Source organism: Trachemys scripta, chromosome 2, assembly GCF_013100865.1.
Source record: "Trachemys scripta elegans isolate TJP31775 chromosome 2, CAS_Tse_1.0, whole genome shotgun sequence".
Lineage (NCBI taxonomy): Eukaryota > Metazoa > Chordata > Testudines > Emydidae > Trachemys > Trachemys scripta.
In genome coordinates, this window is record NC_048299.1 from 122,335,361 (window position 1) to 122,358,923 (window position 23,563).

Below are 23,563 nucleotides of genomic sequence, written 5' to 3' on the forward strand. Positions count from 1 at the left end.
TTTGGGCATAAGCTTTCGTGGGCTATAACCCACTTCATCAGATGCATGGAGTGGAAAATACAGGAGCAGGTATAAATACATGAAAGGATGGGAGTTGCCTTACCAAGTGTGAGGTCAGTCTAACGAGACAAATAAATGCCACAAGGACTTCTCATTGTTTTTGCTGATACAGGCTACCACTCTGAAACCTTAAACATAAAGACTTTCTGCTCCACTTTTTCTTTTTTAAAAAAGAAACACCTTTTGTTTTGAAAAGTTTAACACTTTATACCATCTTATCAGAAATCAGATTTTTTTTTTTTTTTTTAACTGATGATTTGAAGGGACTGTGCCAACTGGAGTATTAATGGTAGGAGGTATTAGGTTAGCTAGAGGGGAAAATACATACGCTGAAGAGATTTGTATGGTCACATTTTGATCTGTAGTCATTTTTTGACTTTGTTTAAAAACATTAGTCAACTTGAATCTCACTAAAATACTTGACTATTATATCTTGGATTCTAAAATCACATATTAGAATATCATTGTAATAGCACTCCCAATGAAGGTTAAGAAAGTACTTCCTTGCCAAACCTTATTTTCTTCAAATAGTGTCCCTGTGGGTGCTCCACTGTTGGTGTGGCTTCTTCGAGTGCTGGTCCCTATGTGGATTCCAAATATGGGTACGCATGAGTGCCATGCGCCACAGCCATAACTGTTCATAGTAGTGTCCGTTGACCTGCACTGCTTTAAGAGGCTGTGCAGGTCAACACCACTCTAGTTCCTTCTTACCTCTGAATGGCCAGAGTTGGAACCACTGTTCCTTGGTGCTCTTAGCTTGCTAAGAGAACTACTCTTTTCGTTGTATATAGTTTTCCCCTTAGTTCTTAGGTTTCTGTTGGACTTCTTCCCTCCAGGGCTCTTTCCCCGGATCAGGGACTGTGCCCCAGTACGCTGGTTTTAAATACTGTGCTTCCTACCCATGCTCCTTCTCTGTGAGCGACTAGCACCAGCACTCAATCTCTTGTCTTGGTGAGAATCACATCGCTGCCTGCTGCTAATCTGTCGCTCATTCCCGCCATATACCTGGGAAGCCAGAGAATTTCACCTCTGCAAATTGCTTATGGAGGAGGCTGTGCACCCATGTGCACAATTGGCTCTGGCGACCATGGATCGGTCAGCGATGCCCGGTACCGGCAGTCAGCACCACCCTGGGCCTTTCCCGCCTGGCACTGGTGGCATCGGCCCATCCGGCCAAAGCCCACACTGCACAAGAAGCATGCTCATGGGCATAAAGGCAGCTCCCTGATGGGGACTACCTATAAGGGCAGTGTTGCCTCCCTGAGCCATGCCAGGTTGGGTGAGAAATTGTGCATTGACCCAGATGCTCCTGCTCCAAAGAAGCCTCGCATGGAGCATAAGTCCAAGCACTATGCCCCACCGGTGCCACTGCTGGCCTCGGTGACTGATCCACTGTCAGGACCATTGGGACTTACGGCTCTGCGTACACCAGGCCCTCTCTCCCTTCTTAGGCCCACAGCTGAGTTCATGCTGCCATATGCTGGGGCATCTCTGTCCCAGCCCTTCAGGTATCTTTCATCTGCTGTCTCCCGAGGATGAGACGCTCCTGCTCCTGCTCCAGCTCCAGCTCCGCGCCACCTTTCTCCACAGTTGCCTTCAGACGCACCCTTTCTTCTCTCGGACCGTGCATCCTTCTCTGCACCAATGGTGCCACCGGCTCCAGTAGCCCCACCCTTACCTGACTGGTCTTCAGACTCTGAGTGGTCCTCTAAACCAGACACTCCCTTCACGCCGGCCTAATTGTACAGCCCGAATCTCCGGCACCAAACATATCATCCAATGTATGCTCTGCTGGCTGATCCATGGTTCTGCTACCTGCGAGCCCTGTCAATGCCTGATGACCCCTATGCTTGGCTCTACTGGACCACTTGGGATCTCTACCATGACTGCGTCCTATTGCTTCACCTGCATCATCGCCCTTCTCTAACGCATACCACTTTTCTCTCCTTCTCTCTCCCCCTTCCCCCCCCCCAAACTTGCTGGTGTTGCAAGCTGTGACTGAGTGTGCCTGCCAACAACATTTCTGCTCCACGCTGCCCAACCTGGCTGCTAAGAAACTGGACCTGTGGGACGCAAGGTCTAGTCATCTGCCAAGCCTCCAATTTCATATTGCCAGCTACCGGGCCATCCTGGCCAAGTACGACTTCCTTTCATACTCTAAGCTGGCAGACTTTCAGGCCTTTCTTTCCCTGGAAAAACAGCAGGACTTCCAGCTTCTTGTGGACGAGGGCAGGCTGGTAGCTAAAGTGGCTTTCTAGGCTGCAGTTTATGCCGCTGACACAGCCTCCTGCTCCTTGGCATCTGGGGTCGTCATCTGCTGAGATTCCTGGCTCTAGTCCAACCGCTTTCCGAAGGAGGTCCATGTGATGGGTTGGGTCACAGAAACCCTTTTGGGACTGCCACCTGATGTGCTTGAGACTACCTCCAAGCCCATTTTCCCTGGCAGGTTGGGACTTCAGTACCCTGCCTGGTTGTGCCAGATATGCTAGCCTGCTACAAACCCAGGTTTGAACCATGTCCCCCAAAAGCTGCATGCTTAACTGAAAACATCTTAAGAAGTGCTCCCGTCTCTAACACCCAGATACCCAGTTCCCAATGGGATCCAAACCCCAAATAAATCAGTTTTACTCTGTATAAAGCTTATACAGGGTTAACTCATAAATTGTTTGCCCTCTATAACATTGATAGAGAGAGATGCACAGCTGTTTGTGCCCCCAGGTATTAATATATGGAGATATACCTATGTCATAGAACTGTAAGGGATCCCGAAAGGTCATAGAGTCTAGCCCCCTGCCTTCACTAGCAGGACCAAGTACAATACTTGCTCTGGGTTAATTTAATAATTAAAGAAGTGGTTTTATTAAATATAAAAAGTAGGATTTAAGTGGTTCCAAGTAATAACAGACAGAACAAAGTAAATTACCAAACAAAATAAAATAAAACATGCAAGTCTTAGCCTAATGCAGTAGGAAACTAAATGCAGGTAAATCTCACCCTCAGAGATGTTCCAATAAGCTTCTTTGACAGACTAGACTCCTTCCTAGTCTGGGTCCAGCAATCACTCACACCCCCTTAGTTAATGTCCTTTGTTCCACTTTCTTTCAGGAATCTCTTTGGGGTGGAGAACCATCTGAAGACAAAATGGAGGGGCTTCCAGGGTCTTAGATAGTCTCTCTTGTGCAACATCACAGCCACAAGATGGGGTCTCTAGCCACCTGGGCAAGTCACATGTCTATGAATGATTCAGCTTTTTGCAGGCCGACACCATTGTTTACATGTTAGTTTGAACATTCCCAGGAAAGCTCAGATGTGGATTGGCATCTCTCAAAGTCCATTGTTAGTTAAGTACTCCCAATTACTTGAATAACCCCTTCACGCTATGTTGACCAAATCTGCCTTATGTGCTTCCTACAGCAAACACTTTAAATACAAACATAGAGCCAACGCTCATAACTTCAGATATAAAAATGATACATGCATACAAATAAGATGAATACATTCAGTAGAACATAACCTTTGCAAAGATATGTTACATGGCATATCTAGCGTAAAACATATTCCAGTTTTGTCATATTTACACCCCTAAGCATATTTTTATAAAGCATTTATGGGGTACAACATCACAGTCCAGACTACTCTGGAGGACCTTCCCTTCGAGAACAATAAACTGTTCAGTGACCAAATGGATTAAATGCATTCTTTCAAGGACTCTTGCCTGCTCCAGTCCCTGGGCCTCTACCGAACTTCCCCACCCACCACAGCTTGCCACCAAAAATGGTCGTCCTTCAGACACTCCTCCGCCACAGCTACTTCTTCCACGTCTATCTTCCTGCATCATCCTCCCAAGCAACCCTTTTGACTCCTTACTCAAGACCTGCGAACCTTCCGCCATCCTTCTTACCACAAGTGGTTTTCAGAGGCTGCCTCTCCCCCTTTGCTTGCAACTGGGGCCAGATTACCACCAACTGCTGGCTGCTGGACATTGTCCAGCAAGGCTATCTTATCGAATACTTCTCCTTTCTGTCCCACTACCCCGCCACGGCAGTTCCTGGACACTCCCTCGCAGTGCCACCTTTTCAAAGAGGAAGCAGATACCCTCCTGTGGAAAGGTACCAGAGAACTCGTCCTGCACCGCTATCGGGGCCGGGGTTTCTATTTTCTCATACCAAAGTAAGGGGGTGGCCTACGCCCTATTCTGGATCTCGAAATCTTGAACAAATTTATCCGCAGATTCCATTTCCAGATGGTCACCCTTCCCCCTCATTCTCCCTTCCCTCCTCCGTGGAACCTGGTTTGCGGCTCTCGATATGAAGGATGCCTACTTCCATATCAACATCTACCCCGCTTGTCGCAAGTTCCTTCAATTCACAGTGAGTCATTCCCACTGTCAGTTCTGGGTCCTCCCCTTCGGGATTGCTACCGCCCCCTGTGTGTTCACAAAGGTCTTTGTTGTCGTGGCAGCATACATGTGGTGACTGATTCAATTGTTGTTTCCTTATTGGGACGATTGGCTCCTTGTAGCACTGTCCCAAACTGGCCTTCTGCCTACCATTCAAACCCTACGTTCCCTCCTCAATGCCCTAGGAATCATCATCAATGAGGACAAATCTGTCCTCATCCCTACCCACCTTCTTACTTTCATAGGAGGTCGTCTGGACTTTGTTGCAGCATCTGTCTTCCTTCGTACTGCCGTCACGCTCATTGCGCAGCTCCGCCGCTGCCTGCACATGCATCAGTGCCTTTCCTTTCTGGGCCATATGACAGTATGCACCTCGGTTCTGCCGTATGCCCACCTCCATATGCACTGCCTGCAGCTGTGGCTCCGCTCTGTTAACAACCCACAGTCAGACCATCTCAGCAAGCTGGTTCTTTTCACCCCCATCTGTCCTTGTCCCTCTCTCACCTGATGGCGCAACCCATCCACAGTCCTGGCTGGCATTCTTTTCATGCCTCCCACATCTTACAGCAGCCTCACGATGGACGCCTCCCTCATTGACTGCGGAGCTCATCTGGACGGCCACACAGCTCAAGGCCTCTGGTCATCCGGGGATGACCATCAACGTCCTGGAACTGCAGGCCGTCCACCTTGTCTGCCAAGCTTTTCTCCACTCTTACCATGTCCAGCTGCTGTCCTACAACATGGTGGCAGTCATCTGTATAAACAAAGTAGTGCTCCATCCCCCTCTCTTTGTGCAGAGACCATCCTTCTTTGGAACTGATGCCTCCAACGCAAATTTACACTACATGCCGTTCACCTTCGAGGCACCACCAACTCCATGGTGGACATGCTCAGTCGCTCCTTCCATGCCAACCACGAACGGGAACTTCACAACCCCACTCTCTGGATTCTCTTCTGTCTCTGGGGCACGCTGTGTTGAGAATTCTTTTGCCACACTGGAGAACCACAAGCTGGGGCTTCCGGGGCGACATGACACTCCCCTCTTGTCCTGGACCATCAGCATCCGCTAAGCAGTCCCGTCCATTCCCCTGCTTTCCCAGGTCCTGCACAAAGTGCGGTGTGATGATGTGACTCTTCTCCTGATTGCCATCAGCTGGCCTCGCTGGTACTGGTACACGGATCCACTACATCTCTCCACTTGCCTTCTGCTCAGTCTCCTGGATCCTCTTATGCAAGCTAGCGCCCAGCTGTGACACCCCAATCCGGGCCCTCTCCAGCTCGCAGCCTGGTATTTGGATGGGGCTCATGCATAGATATTGCATGCTCCTCCCCGTCCACGACATTCTTACCTATAGCTGGTGCCTGTCCACTCATGTGTTACTGAGCCAAATGGCATCACTTTGCAGTGCCACTGACACCACCTGCACTCTGTCTCCATTCCCGTCATCCTCGACTATCTGATCTCTCGCCGAAGATCAGGCCTCATCCATTCCTCCATACACCTCAACCTGGCCGCGCTTAGTGTCTTTCTTTTACCTCTGGATGGGTTTTCCAGCTTCACCCGCACTACTAGTTCCGGCTACCTTTGTGGCTTCCTCAATGCTTTTCCTGCCGTCCAGAAGCCTACTCCTTCCTGGGACCTTAACCTCGCCCTTTCCGCCCTCACCAAGCCATCCTTTGAACCACTTTCCACCTGCTACTTTGCTCATCTTTCCATGAAGGTGATGTTTTTGGTGGCCATCACATCCGTGAGAAGCGTTCGCTAACTGACTGCAATGATGGCAGATAACCTTTTCACTGTCTTCCACGAGGACAAGGTCTCCCTATGTCTCCATTCCAAATTTTTGCCCAATGTGGTCGTGTCCTTCCACCTTAATTAGTGCATGCACCTCCCAACTTTCTACCCCAAACCTGCCACATGTCCCTCTCGAGAACATGCGCTCCACACTTGATGTTTGGCAGGCAGTGGCCTTTTATCTTCAGCGTACCTGCCACACTCTTCACAGTGACTCTCTCTAAATAGGGGTAGTCAATTCTATTTTGTCCAGGTCCAAATTTCTTGGTCAAGGTATAGCCAAGGTCCACCAGAGAAGAAATTAAAATAAATTAATTTTCTGGGGTTCATTCAGAAGCCTCTGCTGGTCCAGATTTGGCCCATGGTCCGCCTATTGACTGCCCCGCTCTAAATTGATCACCCAGTGATTTGCTGATGGCTATGTGCTCTCCTACCAGAGGGTCTTGACCCACTCTATGTGGGCAGTGCTATGTTGGCCTTCCTCGCAGATTTCCCGTGGCATGAGATTTGTAGGGTGGCCACCTGGACCTCTGTCCACACCTTTTCTGCCCATTAGGCTATCGCCCCGCCACTGCAACGGATGTGGCAGTTGGTCATGCTCTCCTACAGACTCTCTCTTCTCATGAGCCCTTGTACCCATCTTCTCACTGATACTCTCCCACCTTTGGAATCAGCCTCTTAAAGCCTTGGACACGCCACACAGTCGATGCATGTGCGGGTCAACAGACATTACTATGAACAGTTCTGCTTCCGGCACATGGCGTGCATGTACACCCATGTTTGGAATCCAGATGGAGATCACACATCTTAAAGAACTTCCAGTTACAGTAAGTAATCTCTTGCATCCCTGCACTATTGATCGGAGAACTTCGGTAGCAGGGTCCATTGGGCCTGCACATGTGCTGTCTCCTTGTGTTGTGCCACAAGGCTAGTCAGTACGCGTGGGCAAACTGTCCTCAGTTTCTTCTGAACCACCCTGGCTAGAGACTGAACCATTAGCAGTCTGTAAAGAGTATCATCTTAATCTACTTACCTATAGTTAGCCTCCGAGTTACAGTTGTACTTCTCTCCCCTCCTTTTTTGTTTCTAATAATAAAACAACTTTTTTCTTCCCACCTTTTTCTCTCTCCCCTCCCCCTCCCCCCCCACCTCCCCATCGGGGACCCTTTCCCCCAGTAGAGTATGCTTGGTTCCCAGGCTTCAAGAAATGTAAAAAGGCAATCCTGATTGTGGATAAGTACTCAGTGCATTTGCTGCGTTGGTGAAGGCCGCATACAACAGAAGTGTGGTCTTTGCCCACAGCTCCGCCCAAGATCACGCTCTGCCAGACGATTATCTTCATGGAGGCAGCTCTTCGACCCCAGTCGCCAGATAGACGTAAGTTTTCCCTACAGCCTTCTATGTCTAAGTCCTGTGGGTTGAAGAAGCAGGCTGCAGATCCGTCTCACAAATCTTCTCAGAAGAGAGTTGGAAGCCCCCCTAGTGAGCCCTGAGATAGCTGCAAGCAATCACAATCTCACTTAGAATCTTTGGCACTGAGGCCATCTCAGTCTGGCATCCATGACTCACAGAAACCGACAGTACCCAATACCACTGATGTGCCTATGGACCGGATGGACACTGAGTTCAGAACCGAAGGACTGGAGTAAGCACTCCTCTAAAAAGACGTTCACGGTACACGAGCCTGCATCGTTACTGCCTGTGGTGGCTCAACCGGTGCAAGAGTGACCAATATGTACAAGATTCCCGTCTCTCTGGCACCGCCACCGACGCTGGGACGATCGGAACTCTGCTATTCAAAAGACCTCAGAATGTCAGTACCGAGACCTCTGCACCAAGCCACTACCAAGCACAGGAAATATCCCTATTGCCATGCTATGCCCCTCCGCTCTTTAGCGAGGGTTCAGGCAGCGAGCCTGAAGATGTAGTGTTGCCGTACTCCTCCCAAACTCCACATGGTACTCACTACCAACAGAGCCCAAGGTTATACCCACAGATAGCCCAACCACCACCATCCTGGTATGTCCACCCATGGGCTCCACCGTGGGGTGGAACACTCCCTTGGCCACACCATCCAGGGCTTTGGAGCCGCCTTGAGACTGAGGATCAGGAAGTCTGTACCAAGGAGGAAGTGACTTTGAGGACCGTATTGTCTTCTTCCAGAAGAAGCTGCCATTCTCCACCAACTTTGGGGGATGACTTTGATCTCTTTCAGGAACTAGAAAAGAGGGTGGCAGGTACATTCCAGATTCCAGTGGAGGAAGTCAGGGATACCTATCATCAACTCCTTGATATCCTCCATTCTTCGACCTCCTCAAAGATCACCCTCCCGATTAATGAGGCCATTTTAGACATGGCAAAGACCTTGTGGCAAACCCCAGCATCAGTGACCCTGACCTGCAAGCAGATAGATAAAAAATACCTTGTCCCTGCTAAAGAATCTGAATTTCTATTCTCCCACCTGCCACTCAAACACTATCATAGTGGAAGCTGTCAACTCTTGTGGCACACATCAATCCAGGGTTTCTCCTACAATAGGGATTGGAAGCGCCTTGATCTGTTCAGCAGAAAAGCTTACTCCTCAGCCACTCTGAAAGTTTGTATTGCCAACTACTAGACCCTCATAGCTAAATACTATTATATAAAACTACTCAAAGCTGAATGACTTTATTGAAAAGGATGCCAGAAGTACATCGTGAGTCATTCAAAGCGAAGATATTGATTCAGTCTGCCCTCGACATGGCTGCTAGATCCATCTCCACGGCTGTGGTGATGCTACAACATCATGGCTTCATTTGTCAGGATTCCCGAAAAAGGTGCAGTCTGCGATTGTGGACCTTCCCTTTGAGGGAACGAAGTTCTTCGCCGAGAAGACTGACACCTCTCTTCACACCCTGAAGGCTTCCAGGGCTATCCTCTGGGTCACTGGGTATTTATACATCAGGACAAAGATCTAGTCCCCCAACCCCAGAATAGATCATACAGGTCTCAGTACCAACCTCAGCACCACTACGAGCCACAAAGAAAGGGAAATTCCCTAAATGAAAACAATCTTGCTCACAATCTTTGTCCCAGCCCTCTACGTCTAAACACCACTTTTGACGGGCAGGTCAAGGCATCATTAGACCACTCCCTCTGACTGACACAAGCAACCATCGTACCACATCCATTTGGCCACTGATTTGGCAATGTTCCGCAGTATCTGGGAATGCATAACATTGGACCAGTGGGTCCTAGAGATTGTCCAAACCCAGTGTTCCATTCAGCTTACCTCCCTACTCCCGCCACAGCATCCTTCCTGATACTGTTTCAGGGATCTTCCTCATGAGACTTCACTATGCGACAAGGTGGATCGCCTCCTCCAGCTGGGAGCCATAAAACCAGTACCTCCACATCTATGAGGCAAGAGGTTCTACTCTCGTTATTTCCTAATACCCAAAAGGAAATGAGGTTGGAGACCCATACTAGACCTCAGAGCTCTCAACAAGTTTGTCAAGGCTCAAAAAGTCTAGATGGTTACCTTGTCAATGCTCATTCCAGCACAGGAACAGGGAGACTGGTTTTCCACCCTGGACCTCTAGGATGCCTATTTTCACATCTCAATGCTACCAGCTCACAGACTATTTCTCAGGTTTACTCTGGGACATGACTAATACCAACGCGGAGTGCTCCCCTTCAGGCTATCATCAGCCCTGAGGGTATTTTCCAAGGTTCTCTAAATGGTGGCTGCTCATTGATTCTCTCAAGGGATAATGATTTACCCATATCTGGATGATTTTCTCCTCAGAGCCTCTGGGAGGCTCACCAAGTAGCCAACACTGTGATGCATTTGTTCACAGATCTGGGTCTACAGATCAACATCCAGAAGTCAACACTCACTCCAGTGCAATGCCTGGAATTCATTGGCGCCAACCTCACTGCATTATAGGCCAAAGCCCTCTTACCTCAAAACAGGTTGCTATCCTTAGTCACACTCAGACACCGTTAAAAGTAGCCCACAACTACCAGCCAGTCTTTGCCTCCAACGATTGGGACATATGGCAGTGGGCATGGTGGTGCTACCTCATGCCAGGCTCACATGATATACCTCCAGCTGTGGTTTGGCTTGGTTTATAGACTGACCAAGGATAGGTTGGACAAATCTGTCACTAACCCCAGGGAATAAAAAAAACTCCTTAAACTGGTGAAAGGACGCAGCCAATGTTTGTAAAGGGATCCCCTTCTCGTAAACATTAATCATTGCTCCTCACCACTGACACATCACTCATAAGGTGGGGCGTGCACCTAAACAAACTCGAGACATAAGGCAAATGTTTGCCTGTGGAGATATTCCTCCACATCTGTCTCCTCGGTGAGAACGGTCAGGAATGCCTGCGCCTCTTTCCTCCTGCTGATCACAGGATCGCATACAACGATTCTGACAGACAGCATTGCCTCTGTGTACTACATCAGTCAGAGGGGGGAGCCAGATTGCCCTCCCTATGAGCAGAAGTGATGAGATTATGGAATTGGTGCCATCTCCCACAATGTTACACTGGCAGCGGCGTACCTCGCAGGTACACAAAACTTAATTTGTGACTCAGACTGTCCACTTTTATCTCACAACTGCAAGTGGGAGATACACTCGTCAGTACTTCACAACCTATTCAGATGATTCGGGCCACAGTCTGCCGATCTGTTCACTGCTCACCTGAACAAGAAGTGTCCACGCTACTGCTCTAGAGAGGAGATGGGACAACGCTCTAGGTGAGGCTCCCCCCGGCATGGGGATGTTCTCTGTGCCTTCCCTCCATTTCCCCTACTGTAGAAGGTCCTGCTGAAAATAAAAAGGGACGGCGCTAGTGTAATTTTGATCGCTCCTACTTGACCAAGACAGACTTGGTACCCTTACCTGTCAAAGCTTGCGCTGATCTCTCTCCCAGCTATTCTCTCACAGAACAAAGGATGTACCTTACCTGCAGAAATGGTCTAGGTTTCAGATTTGGTGCACGTCCCAACAAATCTCCCCAGAATCTGTGACTCTTTCACATATCCTAGACTATGCTTTAACCTTAAAACGGTCTGGATTATCTCTAAGCTCTCTCAAGCTCCACCTAGCGGATATTAGTGACTTTTACCAACCTGTAGAGGGGTACTTAGTGCTGTCACACCAAACTACAAAAAGGTTCCTCAAGGACACAGTAAACCTCTTAACTCAACTTCCTACCCCCACATGGGACCTGAACCTTGTACTGAAAGGACTGAGTAGGCCCCCCTTTGAACCCATGGCCACCTGTTCACTAACGTACCTAGCCATGAAAATGGCCGCCTTGTTAACGATTACCTCGGCCAGGAGAATAGGAGAGAGAGCAGCTCTGATCATGCATCCTCCCTACGCACTATTTTTTCCGGACAGGGTTACACTCGGACTGCACCCAAAATTCATCCCTAGGTAACCTCACACTTTCACTTGAATCAGTTGATTCATCTCCATCTTCTTCTCCAAGGCTCGCCAAGACAACAGGGAGGCTATATTGCATACCCTGGATGTCGGGAGAGCCCATGCCTTCTACCTGGACAGGACAAAGGCCTTCAGGAAGTTCCCATAGCTTTTCCTCTCCACTGCAGAAAAATCCAAGGGCTGAGCAATATCAACCCAAAGACTTTCCAAGTGGGTCTCGAACTGCATCGGACATTGTTACCAAACTCACAATGTGACCCCTCCAGATGCCATTTGTACACACTCCACAAGATCTATCGCCTCATCTGTCACCTTCCTCAAGAATGTCCCTCTCTCAGAAATCTGTAGAGCTGCGATATGGCTGTCGGTCCACATTTTTGCAGAACACTATGTGATCACTAGGGACTCTGCCTCCGATTCCATCTTTTGCTCCACAGTGCTATCATCTGTAACAGACCCGATCCGAAGTCCCAACCTTCCAGAAGTGGTACTGCTCGGGAGTCACCTACAGTGGAGGACCCTTGGTTATTCATTAGGATTCACCTTGTGCAATAACTATTATTCTTTGAGAGGTGCCCCTTTATGGGTGCTCCACAACCCATCCTCCTCCCCTCTACTTTGGAGTTCTTGTCATTGGCTCTGCGTAGAGAAAGAACTGAGGATGGTGTACACACACACACACACACACACACACACACACACACACACACACACACACACCAGTCTAGCTTTGTGGTGTACCACAAGGAGAGATTGCACATGTGCAGTCCCAATGGACACTGCTAGCACACTTACAGTGGAGCACCATAGGGGGACGCATCTCGAAGAATCATCACTTTTGCACAAGGTGATTACCTTCTTCTTTAAGCATTTAACTTTTAAAAACAACTTTCTGTAACTAACTTCAACTGAAATTTTTCATGGTTCTTAATGCAGCTGGAGCTGAGGGAGATGATCCCATGGTTGAGACCCTCCTTCCAGGTGATGTCGTGGTGTCCCCTCCCCTGGAGAGGAATCCTCAGTGCGAGAGAACTCTAGTTATTAGGAAGAACAGGTATTAGTAATGGGTGATTTGATCATTAGAAACATAAATAGCTGGGCTTGCGATGACCAGGAAAACCGCATGTAACTTGCCTGCCTGGTGCGAAGGTTGTGGATCTCTGGAGACATCTAGACTTATGTGTAGTGCTGGGGAGGAGACGGTGCTTGTGGTACATGTTAGGTAGCAATGATATAGGGAAGGATAGGGGAGAGGTACTGAAGGCCAAATATAGGTTGCTAGGTAAGAGATTGAAGTCCAGGACCTCTATGATAGCATTTTTTAAAATGCTTCCAGTTCTATGCTCGGGCAGTTACAGGCAGAACAGCAGGGTCTCAATGCGTGGATCAGACAATGGTGTAGGGAGGAGAAGTTTAGATTTATTAGGAATTGGGGAAACGTTTGGAAAAGGGGGAGCCTATACAGGAAGGATGGGCTCCATCTAAACCAAAATGGAACCAGATTGCTGGCACTTAAAATTAAAAAAGTCATAGAACAGTTTTTAAACTAAGGGCTGGGGGAAAGCCAACAGGTGCAGAGGAGCACGTGGTTCGGATAGACACATCCCTTAAGGGAAGATCTATTAATGGAGATTCTATGCCTTAGTAAGGAGGAGAGGATGGAAGACGATAAAATACGTGTAGGATCTAATGGGGAGGAAAAAAAAGTCCCATTAAATTACATCATGTAATGGCGGACAGCTAAAAAGTGACAAGTTTTTAAAGTGCTTATATATAAATGCTAGAAGTCTAAATAATAAGATGGGTAAACTCTAGAGTGCCTTGTATTAAATGAGGATATTGATATAATAGGCATCACCGAAACTTGGTGGAATGAGGAAAATCAATGGGACACAGTATACCAGGGTACAAAATATATCGGAAGGACAGAACAGATCATGCTGGTTAGGGATTGGCACTATATGTGGGGGGAAAAAAGCATAGCATCAAATAAAGTAAAAATCTTAATTAACCAAGCTGTACCATAGAATCTATGGATAGAAATTCCATGCTCTAATAATAAGAATATAGCAGTAGGGATATACTAACTAACCATCTGACCAGGATGGTGATAGTGACTGTGAAATGCTCAGGGAGAGTAGAGAGGCTATAAAAGTAAAAAACTCAATAGGGGATTTTAACTATCCCCATGTTGACTGGGTACATGTCACCTCAGGAAGGGGTGCAGAAATTGTTTCTTGACACCTTAAATGACTGCTTCTTGGAGCAGCTATCCTGGAACGCAACAGAGGAGAGGCAATTCTTGATTTAGTCCTAAGTGGAGCACAGGATCTGGTCTAAGAGGTGAATATAGCTGGACTGCTTGGTAATAGTGACCATAATATTAAAATTAAACACCACAGCAGCCCGTGGGTGTAGCATTTAATTTCAGGAAGGGGGCTACACAAAAATGAGGACGTTAGTTAAACGGAAATTAAAAGGTACAGTACCAAAAATGAAATCTCTGCAAGATGCCATAATGAGGCTCAACTGAAATGTATATCCCAAATTAAAAAACATGGAGAACTAAAAAAGTGCCACTGAGGCTAAACAAAGTAAAAGAAGCAGTGAGAGGCAAAAAGGCATCCTTTTAATAATAATAATAAAATAAAATAAAAAAATTAAATCCTAGTGAGGAAAATAGAAAGGAGCATAAACTCTGGCAAATGAAGTGTAAAAATATAATTAGGAAAGCCAAAAAAGAATTTGAAGAACAGCTAGCCAAAGACTCAAAGTAATAGCAACAAATTTTTAAGTACTTCAGAGGCAAGAAGCCTGCTAAACAGCCAGCGGGGCCATTAGACAATCAAAATGCTAAAGGGCACTCAAGGACAATAAGGCTATTGCGGAGAAACTAAATGGAATTCCTTGCATCACTCTTCACGACTGAGGATGTGAGGGAGATTCCCAAACCTGTGCCATTCTTTTTAGGTGACAAATCTGAGGAACTGTCCCAGATTGAGGTATCAAAGGAGATTTTGGAACACATTCATAACAGTAATATGTCACCAGGTCCAGATGGTATTCACCCAAGAGTTCTGAAAGAACTCAAATGTGAAATTGCAGAAATATTAACTGTAGTCTATAACCTATCATTTAAATCAGCTTCTGATTGGAGGATAGCTAATGTGACACCAATTTTTAAGAAGGGCTCCAGAGGTGATCCCGGCAATTACAGGCCGGTAAGCCTGACTTCAGTATCCGGCAAACTGGTTGAAACTATAGTAAAGAACAAAATTGTCAGACACATAGATGAACATAATTTGTTGGGGAAGAGTCAACATGATTTTAGTAGAGGGAAATCGTGCCTCACCAAATCTACTAGAATTCTTTGAGAAGATCAACAAGTATATGGACAAGGGGGATCCAGTGGATATAGTGTTTTTAGATTTTCAGAAAGCCTTTGACAAGGTCCCTCATCAAAGGCTCTCAAGCAAAGGAAGCTGTAAAGGGATAAGAGGGAAGGTCCTCTCATGGATTGGTAACTGGTTAAAAGATAGGAAACAAAGGGTAGGAATAAATGGTCAGTTTTCAGAATGGAGAGGGGTAAATAGTGGTATCCCGGAGGGGTCTGTACCAGGCCCAGTCCTATTCAATATATTCATAAATGATCTGGAAAAAGAGGTAAACAGTGAGTGGCAAAATTTGCAGATGATACAAAATTGCACAAGATAGTTAAGTCCCAGGCAGATTGCAAAGAGCTACAAAAAGATCTCTCAAAACTGGGTGACTGGCCAACATCATGGCAGATAAATGTCAATTTTGAGAAATGCAAAGTAATGCACATTGGAAAACATAATCCCAACTATACACATACTACTCAAGAAAGAGTCATTTTGGATAGTTCTCTGAAAACATCCACTCAATGTGCAGCGGCAGTCAGAAAAGCAAGCAGAATGTTGGGAATCATTAAGAAAGAGATAAATAGTAAGAGAAAATATCATATTGCCTCTATATATAAACCCATGGTATGCCCTCATCTTGAATACTGCATGCAGACGTGGTCTCCCCATCTCAAAAAAGATGCATTGGAATTGGAAAAGATTCAGAAAAGGGCAACAAAAATTATTAGGAATATCGAACAGCTTCTGTATGAGGAGAGATTAATAAGGCTGGGACTTTTCAGCTTGGAAAAGAGACAACTAAGGGGGAGAGGTCTATAAAATCATGACGTGTGTGGAGAAAGTAAATAAGGACATGTTATTTACTGCTGCTTATAACATAAGAACTAGGGGTCACCAAATGAAATTAATAGGCAGCAGGTTTAAAACTAACAAAAGGAAGCATTTTTTCACACAACACACAGTCAGTCTGTGGAATTCTTTGCCAGAGGATGCTGTGAAGGCCAAGACTATAACAGGGTTCAAAAAAGAACTAGATAACTTAATGGAGGCTACGTCCATCAATGGCTATTAGCCAGGATGGGCAGGGATTGTATCTCTAGCCTCTCTTAGTCAGAAGCTCGGAATGGGCGATGGGATGGATCGCTTGATGAGTATCTGTTCTGTTCATTCCCTCGGGAGCACCTGGTATTGGCCACTGTTGGAAGACAGGATAGCTGGACCTTTGGTCTGACCCAGTATGGCCATTCTTATGTTCTTGTGCAAGGAGAATTGTTTGTTTGAAAAGGTCTGCTTTAAAATGACATTTAGATGGTTGAGTAACAAGTGTGGAAAGAAGTCTCACTTGTTGAAATTTTGCATATATAGTACTCGTGTGTGCTTAGCTAAGTTTGGTGAGAGGAAACACTCTAATAAACTGTTCATTTCCAATACTTGAAAGATTTAAACAGGGACATTATCTCAATTCTGTACAGAAGTGTAATTTGGAAAGGTGAGGGACAAATTTGTGTCAGTTTATTAAACCTTTGTGATCTCTTCTGCCGATGCTTTAAAATATAGTCTTCGTACTACATATTTGCCAAATTATGCAAATAAAAATTTAATGATATACAGTGACTTGCAGTGCAGTACATAATATCTTTGAATTTGGCTTGATTAAGTTTTCATTAAAACTTTAAAAATAAATAGCGCCCCCCCTCCAAAACCCTCCCCAAAATCTGAACTTGTAGAAAACCTCAGTACCTTTTAAGTTAGAAACATTTCTGACCCAGAATTTGTCACAATCCAGTTTGAAGTCATTCTGTCTTTGAAGGTACCTTAACTTTCAGTTTTGAAATATCAACAATATCAGGCTTTCAATTTTTTTCTTGGTGACCTGAATTGTGATGTCCCCTGACTTAACCTGGGATGCTGATTTACACCCACCTCTTTAGACTTCAGAGCCTGAGCTGAACCTTGAAAGAGTTGTCCACCCAGCTACTTCTAGAGCACTAGCATGACCTTCAGTAGCCTGAGTGTGTTGCCCCAGGCTGGGAGGCTTGCTGCCATGGTCTGTTAGACATACCCTTAGTGTTTTGTGTCTAAATGTTCATTGCCCCAGTATTCCAAATTCCGGTAGGTTTTTAGGTTAATATAAAAAATTGATTGCAAATTTCTGTTGTAAAAGTTAGTTTGACATTTTTGGTTTAATGTTTCAGTGAAAAATTGAGTTTTTTGTCAAAATAAACTTTCATGAGTTCAGTTTCTGATTAATTTTTGTTTTTGATAAGCCTCTCAAATTTGTAGAACAGTTTCTAGAAAACCATTTTTTTATTGAGTTTTTCCCAAGAAGGGGAAAAACATTTCCTAACCAGCTCTAGTTAAAACTACCAAAACCACAATGAGAGCTACCACTTTAGGCTTTTTAATGCATTCAAAACGGAAACAGCTGAGCTGTCTATTCAAAACTGGCAATTGCTTGTAGGCTGAGAGCAAGCTTGGAAACCGTCAACACAAAATGAATTTGATAAATTCTGAAGAACTTAACTAGAACTCAGGATTTTCCCCTCTCCCCCCACCCCCCGCATCCTAGCATACCTTTTGTTTGCCCATTAAATAAATGGGATTGGTGTGTCACACAGAATTGAAGTGAGCTGCACTGAAGTTTGTCTTAAGTGAGGCAAGGCTCCACATAATACACTGCTTAAGAGACTATTAGCTAAATTAAGCATGTTGCACAACAAACACTACCATCATTCTGAACATTTAATACTTTATTACCCACCTTTCCATGAATGACATGTGAAAAGCCTAGCTTTTACAGAAGTGAATAACTTCTATATATGAAATATGTAGGGACTAAAAGTCAGTTCTTTCGTGCTGAAAAGCAACTTTTTTGCATGCTAGGTACTCTTCCTATGTCTGTTAAAGAATTCAGCAGTGTGCCCGCTGTGGTGCACCTTTAGTATGCTGCTTTAAAGTCTTTACCTTAAATATAGAACTCCTTTGTATGGTCTCAACACAGGTCCTGAATAGCTTTTATACTCTGTGAACTGAACTGTTTTCTTGGAAAGCTTAAATAAATGTGAAGCTGGTATATTGTGATAATTTGTTTCTTCACAACTTTGCATAATAACTAACCAGCTTTAGTGAAACTTTTATATATTAGATCTGGTTTGGATTATTAATTATACCTATACAGCAAAGTGTTAGCTGTCTTCTAACTATTACTAAAATCAGCTGTTGTTGTAGTTACTGCTGGTTATATCCCTCCTGCAATATAATTTGATCACCTTGGATAATAATGTCTTGGCTGATGAAGGAGTTTAAAAAAGTAGCTTTCTGTGTTAACCTTTATTTTCCTTTTGTTAGGCAGATACAATACCAAATTAAATACCGTACTTACATAGAAATAAAATAAAATAAAGTGTTAACTGTTCCTTTGAGTAAACAGCTAGTAAAAAGAATTTCAAATAGCCTGATTAAAAAGTCCTATAGTCATGCTTTTGAGGAGAGAATCTTACATGTTAATGCCTCTTATAATCTCTCACAAATTCTATGAAGATTTTAACAGACCTATTTTTCCTATTTACAGAAGTATTCATTGCTGCCTTACTTGATTTTAGTATTAAAACAGTTCCTTCTTCAGAGGGATTTGAATGAAGTTTTTACTGGTGGAATTAGCTCTTACAGCCTAATTTTAATGGCAATTAGTTTCCTGCAGGTAAGTTCTCTATTTTGTTTGTTACTCTGTTCTTAAATTTGTTTCTGCCATGAATTCTCCAATTGTCAATTGGCTGTTCCTCTTCTCTCTCCCTTAGTGACACACAGCACTCCCTTTGTTAAGGCTTTGTGATCTCCATTCCCCTGCAGTCTGCCTCTCATATCTCTGAGAGCTCTGCTCAGAGTATGGATGAGAACTGCAGCAGAGGCCTCTGAAAATGTGTTATATGAATATAATCAATGTGGAGAATGGCATAGTGGCCCGCTCCACACAACCTTTTTGCCGAACCTGCTGCCTAGAACTGTCCCTTTCTCTGGCAGAGGCTGCCAGTAGTCTGCCCCACACCCTATTTGGTTGGGCTGCAAGCAAGCAGGCCACCTAACATGGTAGTCATTTCAGTAGAAACACTGGAAACAAACTATTGTCAAATTATGGTAGTGTCAGAGAGCCTCACTGATTTCTCCATGACTACTCCTCCCTTATCTCTTTTACTCCTTCCTCCCTGTTACCAGATAGAGGATGGATGGAGGGGATGCTCTGAGGGCATAGGCTGGAGTACCCATGGGGAAAAATTAGTGAGTGCTCTGCAGCCAAGCTCCTCCCTCCTCGCCTCCTGCTGCCCCCCCCCAGCGCACCATGTCCCTGCTCCTCCCTCTTCCTTCTAGTGCTCCCCCCTTTCCCCCCCCCCCCCCCCCGCCACCTAAGAGCTGTTTGGCAGCACTTAGGACTTTCCGGGAGGGAGGGGAAGGAGCGGGGGTGCAGTGCACTCGGGTGGAGGCAGAGTGGGGCGGGAACTTGGGGGAATGGGGGTGTGGCGAGGGGGGTTCAGGGGCGGGGCCAGAGGCGGGGTAGGGTCAAGCACCCACCGAGCAGAGGGGAAGTCAGTGCCTATGCCTGCGGGTCCTTGCATGCCCCTGAATTCCTTTGGAATCTTCTCTGCATCCTTTGCTTGCTTGCTTCCCTTGTCAGCAGACCTCCTGCTGTGCTAATGGGAGTAGGCTTGGAACCAGGACAGCTGGCCCTGGCTGTTCTCTCACCCAAATGCCTGTTGTGATAAAGGCTACTTCTGACCTACAAAGATGTATGTTTATGGACCACACACACAATTTTGATACCTTGTTAAAAAAATAAATTGTGTGAATCTTGTGTTTAGTATATTATAGGTGAGGCTAGGTGCCCAACACTTTCCATTATAAGACCTTGTTTTCAGTTGCTTATAGCTTTGATTGGGCTGAAATTTTTCCATTCTAGGTGTTTCCTTCAGATTGACTTGTTGCAAATTTCAGCTAAAATGGTTTGAGCAGTTTCCTAGAACAAAGCTAAGGAGAAATAAAATCATAATTCAATCTCTTTGTGTGGATGCATTATGATAGCCTTTAATTACATACTTTTTCCATATGGCCCATTTGTAAGTGTTTGTGGAATTTCTGGATTATCATTATAAAGCCTAACTACAGTGAATTGGCAGTCAGTTAACTCAGATTAAAAACAGGGCCTCACACTGATCTAGACATACGCTCCAGCATAAGTGTTCTTTATGAGTAGCTTTGGTGTTTACCATATATACTCGATCATAAGCCAGTTCGTTTATAAGCTGACCCTAGATGGATGGATAAGATGGATAAGTAAAAATGGAAAATTTTTTATAACCCGTTCATAAGCTGACCCTATAATTCAGGGGTCAGCAAACTTTGGCTCCCGGGCCATCAGGATAAGCCCCTGGTGGTCCGAGATGGTTTGTTTACCTCGAGCATCCGCAGGCACGGAGGTAAACCTAAGTAAACAAAGTGTCCCGGCACACCAGCTGCTTGCCGGGACAGCAACTGGTGGGGAAATTTTGGTGGGGGGAGAGAAGCTGGGAGTCAGGGGAGTAATCCCTGTGACCACCCCCCACATGACCTCACCCCTAGCCCAGGACCCCCACACTCTCCCCATCCCAGCCCTTCCCACCTTATCTGGGGAGGATGTCTGACCTGGCCGCAGCCCGCTCCGGCGGGCCAGGCCGGGCGGCCGCTTTGGAGGCTGGGGGAGAGCAGGGTGGCCAGAAATGGAGAGACTCTGGCCCCGCCTCTTCCCTTCTGTCTCTGCTGGCTGTGCTGCCTTTTCTTGCTCCCTCTGTTGGGGAGAGGGGCTGTGTCCCACCTCTCCTTCTCTAGACCCATTCATAAGCCGACCCCCATCTCTGATGCTTCCCTTTTTTACTAAAAAAATTCAGCTTATGAATGAGTATATAGGGTAGTTATTGGCTAGTTGTTGGCTGTCTGAGATGGTCTTCAAGTTGTGTACATCTGGTAAAACATGGGGACGATGGTGAGAGGCCAGCAATGCATATCTGTTCTAGAATGCACAAGCATTTGTAGGGGAAACACTGAGTTCTGTTTTCTCCATCTTCTGGAAACTGCCACCACTGCAGAATCCCTATGAAAACTTAAACCAATATTCCTTCATTATCTAGGCATCAAATCTAAGTGGCAATTCTTCTGTGTTGCTTTTGGACTAGAAAACTAGACTAAGTAGAAAGATTTGGTTAAGTACCTATAGGCTCCATATACTATTCAAGTGCTGCCCCCTCTTGGTTACATTCATGAAGTGAAGTTTAAGGAAAGCTTAGGGGAATTTAGTTGGGAAAGGTAATAGGATTACAACTTTTAGGTTATGAAGTGGCTATAATGGACCAGTTTTATGTCTAACCGTTAGTACATGGCTTGTCAGTTTGCTAGTACATGCCTATAATCCACCCTCACTTTTTTAGTAAGTATCAGACATTCTTCTTTACAGTTGCATCCAAGAATTGATGCCAGGAGAGCTGATGAAAACCTTGGAATGCTTCTAGTAGAATTTTTTGAACTGTATGGAAGAAATTTTAATTACTTGAAAACTGGTATTAGAATAAAAAATGGAGGTGCCTATATTGCCAAAGAAGAAATCATGAAAGCCATGACCAATGGATATAGACCATCCATGTTGTGCATTGAAGATCCTCTCCTCCCTGGTAAGATTACATAACTTTTTAAATACTTTTTAAAAATCAGAAATGTAGAGTATGACAAAAAGATCAAAGTTCTTTGTTATGTGAAGGAACTACATCGTGTTGCTTTAAGATGTCCATACCTTGTATTCAGTTAAGTTTACAAAGTGCTAGACTAAAAGCGCACGCAAGGAAAAATGTATAAATTAACATTCAGAATTATGTTGGTATATGTGAAGAAAATACTTACCTGCATATGAATATTACAGGAATTCCAGCTTCATCTGTTTGGTTATTGTACGTAAGTCTATTGAGTTTACCTGTTTGAGTCACTGATAAATCAGAAAATGACCTTGAATTTTTATGGATCAATGTCCTAAAAAAAAGCACAAGGTACTCCAAATAAGACTATGCTACATACCACCAGATCACACTAGAGAACAAGATGACTGGTTCCTTAAGCCCCTATCTGTAATATGTAGGAAAAATAGATTATGGGGGACTTCAATCTGAATGACACCTGCTGGAGATCTCGTGCTGCCAGTGCTAAACATCCTTGAAATTTCTAAATATTAAAGATGACAATTTCCTAACTCAGAAAATGTTGCATCCAGCTTTGTTGGGGGAAGGGGAAAAGGGAAGGGGAATCTTGTATTAGACCATGCTTGACAGATAAATAGGAATTAATCACAGAATTAAATAATAGTGGTAGGTTAGGTACAAATGATCACTTCATTACATTCTTTATGCAAACAGAGTAAAGTCCAAACCAGTGACGTATGTACATGGTGCTTTAAAAGGGCCAGTTTCACAAAGCTATAAATGATTGAGCCAAACCAGGTGAGAGGATTTAAATTATGAATCATGAATTATTAGCAACTGTTCAAGAATATTTCACTAAATGCCTAGCAAGTCTGTCAAAATAAGGCCATACTAGTTAAAAACCAACATGGGTTGGAGGGGAAGTGAATGCAGCTATAAAAAATTAAATGTGTAACAGATTGATGCAAGGGGAAATTGATAGTAATAAATAAATTGGTAGCTAGGAATTGTAGGAAAGTTATAAGGGAAGCAAAAAAAAAAAAAAAAAAACCCACAAATCTCTGGCCAACAGAGCCAATGGGAATAGTAGAATTACTCAATGGAAATGGTACAATTGTCAGTAATGCAGTAAAGACAGAATGATTCAATTTGGGGAAAAAGCCAGATATTTGTTTCAGAGTAGCAGCCGTGTTAGTCTGTATTCGCAAAAAGAACAGGAGTACTTGTGGCACCTTAGAGACTAACAAATTTATTAGAGCATAAGCTTTTGTGGACTACAGCCCACTATGCATCCGAAGAAGTGGGTCCACGAAAGCTTATGGTTTAATAAATTTGTTAGTCTCTAAGGTGCCACAAGTACTCCTGTTCTTCTTTTTGCAGATATATTTGTATGACATGATTGAGGACACACTTTATTTGAACAGTACCAGAGGGGTAGCCGTGTTAGTCTGGATCTGTAAAAAAGCAACAGAGTCCTGTGGCACCTTTAAGACTAACAGATGTATTGGAGCATAAGCTTTCGTGGGTGAATGCCCACTTCATCGGATGCATGTATCCGACGAAGTGGGCATTCACCCACGAAAGCTTATGCTCCAATACATCTGTTAGTCTTAAAGGTGCCACAGGACTCACTTGCTTTTTTACAGATCCAGACTAACACGGCTACCCCTCTGGTACTGTTCAAATAAAGTGTGTCCTCAATCATGTCATACAAATATATCTGCAAAAAGAAGAACAGGAGTACTTGTGGCACCTTAGAGACTAACAAATTTATTA

At 44.9% G+C, this 23,563-nt stretch overlaps 1 protein-coding gene across 6 annotated transcripts in view; it reads left to right on the top strand.

Annotated features, from left to right (window-relative positions):
• Positions 1-23,563, top strand: part of TENT4A (terminal nucleotidyltransferase 4A) — a 110,178-nt gene that overhangs the window by 35,569 nt on the left and 51,046 nt on the right. For all 6 annotated transcript variants that reach the window (XR_004644591.1, XR_004644592.1, XR_004644593.1 and 3 more), the window contains exons 6-7: positions 18,649-18,777; positions 21,556-21,769. Coding sequence is in view for 3 of the 6 variants with exons in the window: in XM_034761510.1 (XP_034617401.1) it covers positions 18,649-18,777; positions 21,556-21,769 (343 nt within the window). In the remaining 3 variants the exon portion in view is untranslated. The remainder of the gene's footprint in view (positions 1-18,648; positions 18,778-21,555; positions 21,770-23,563) is intronic.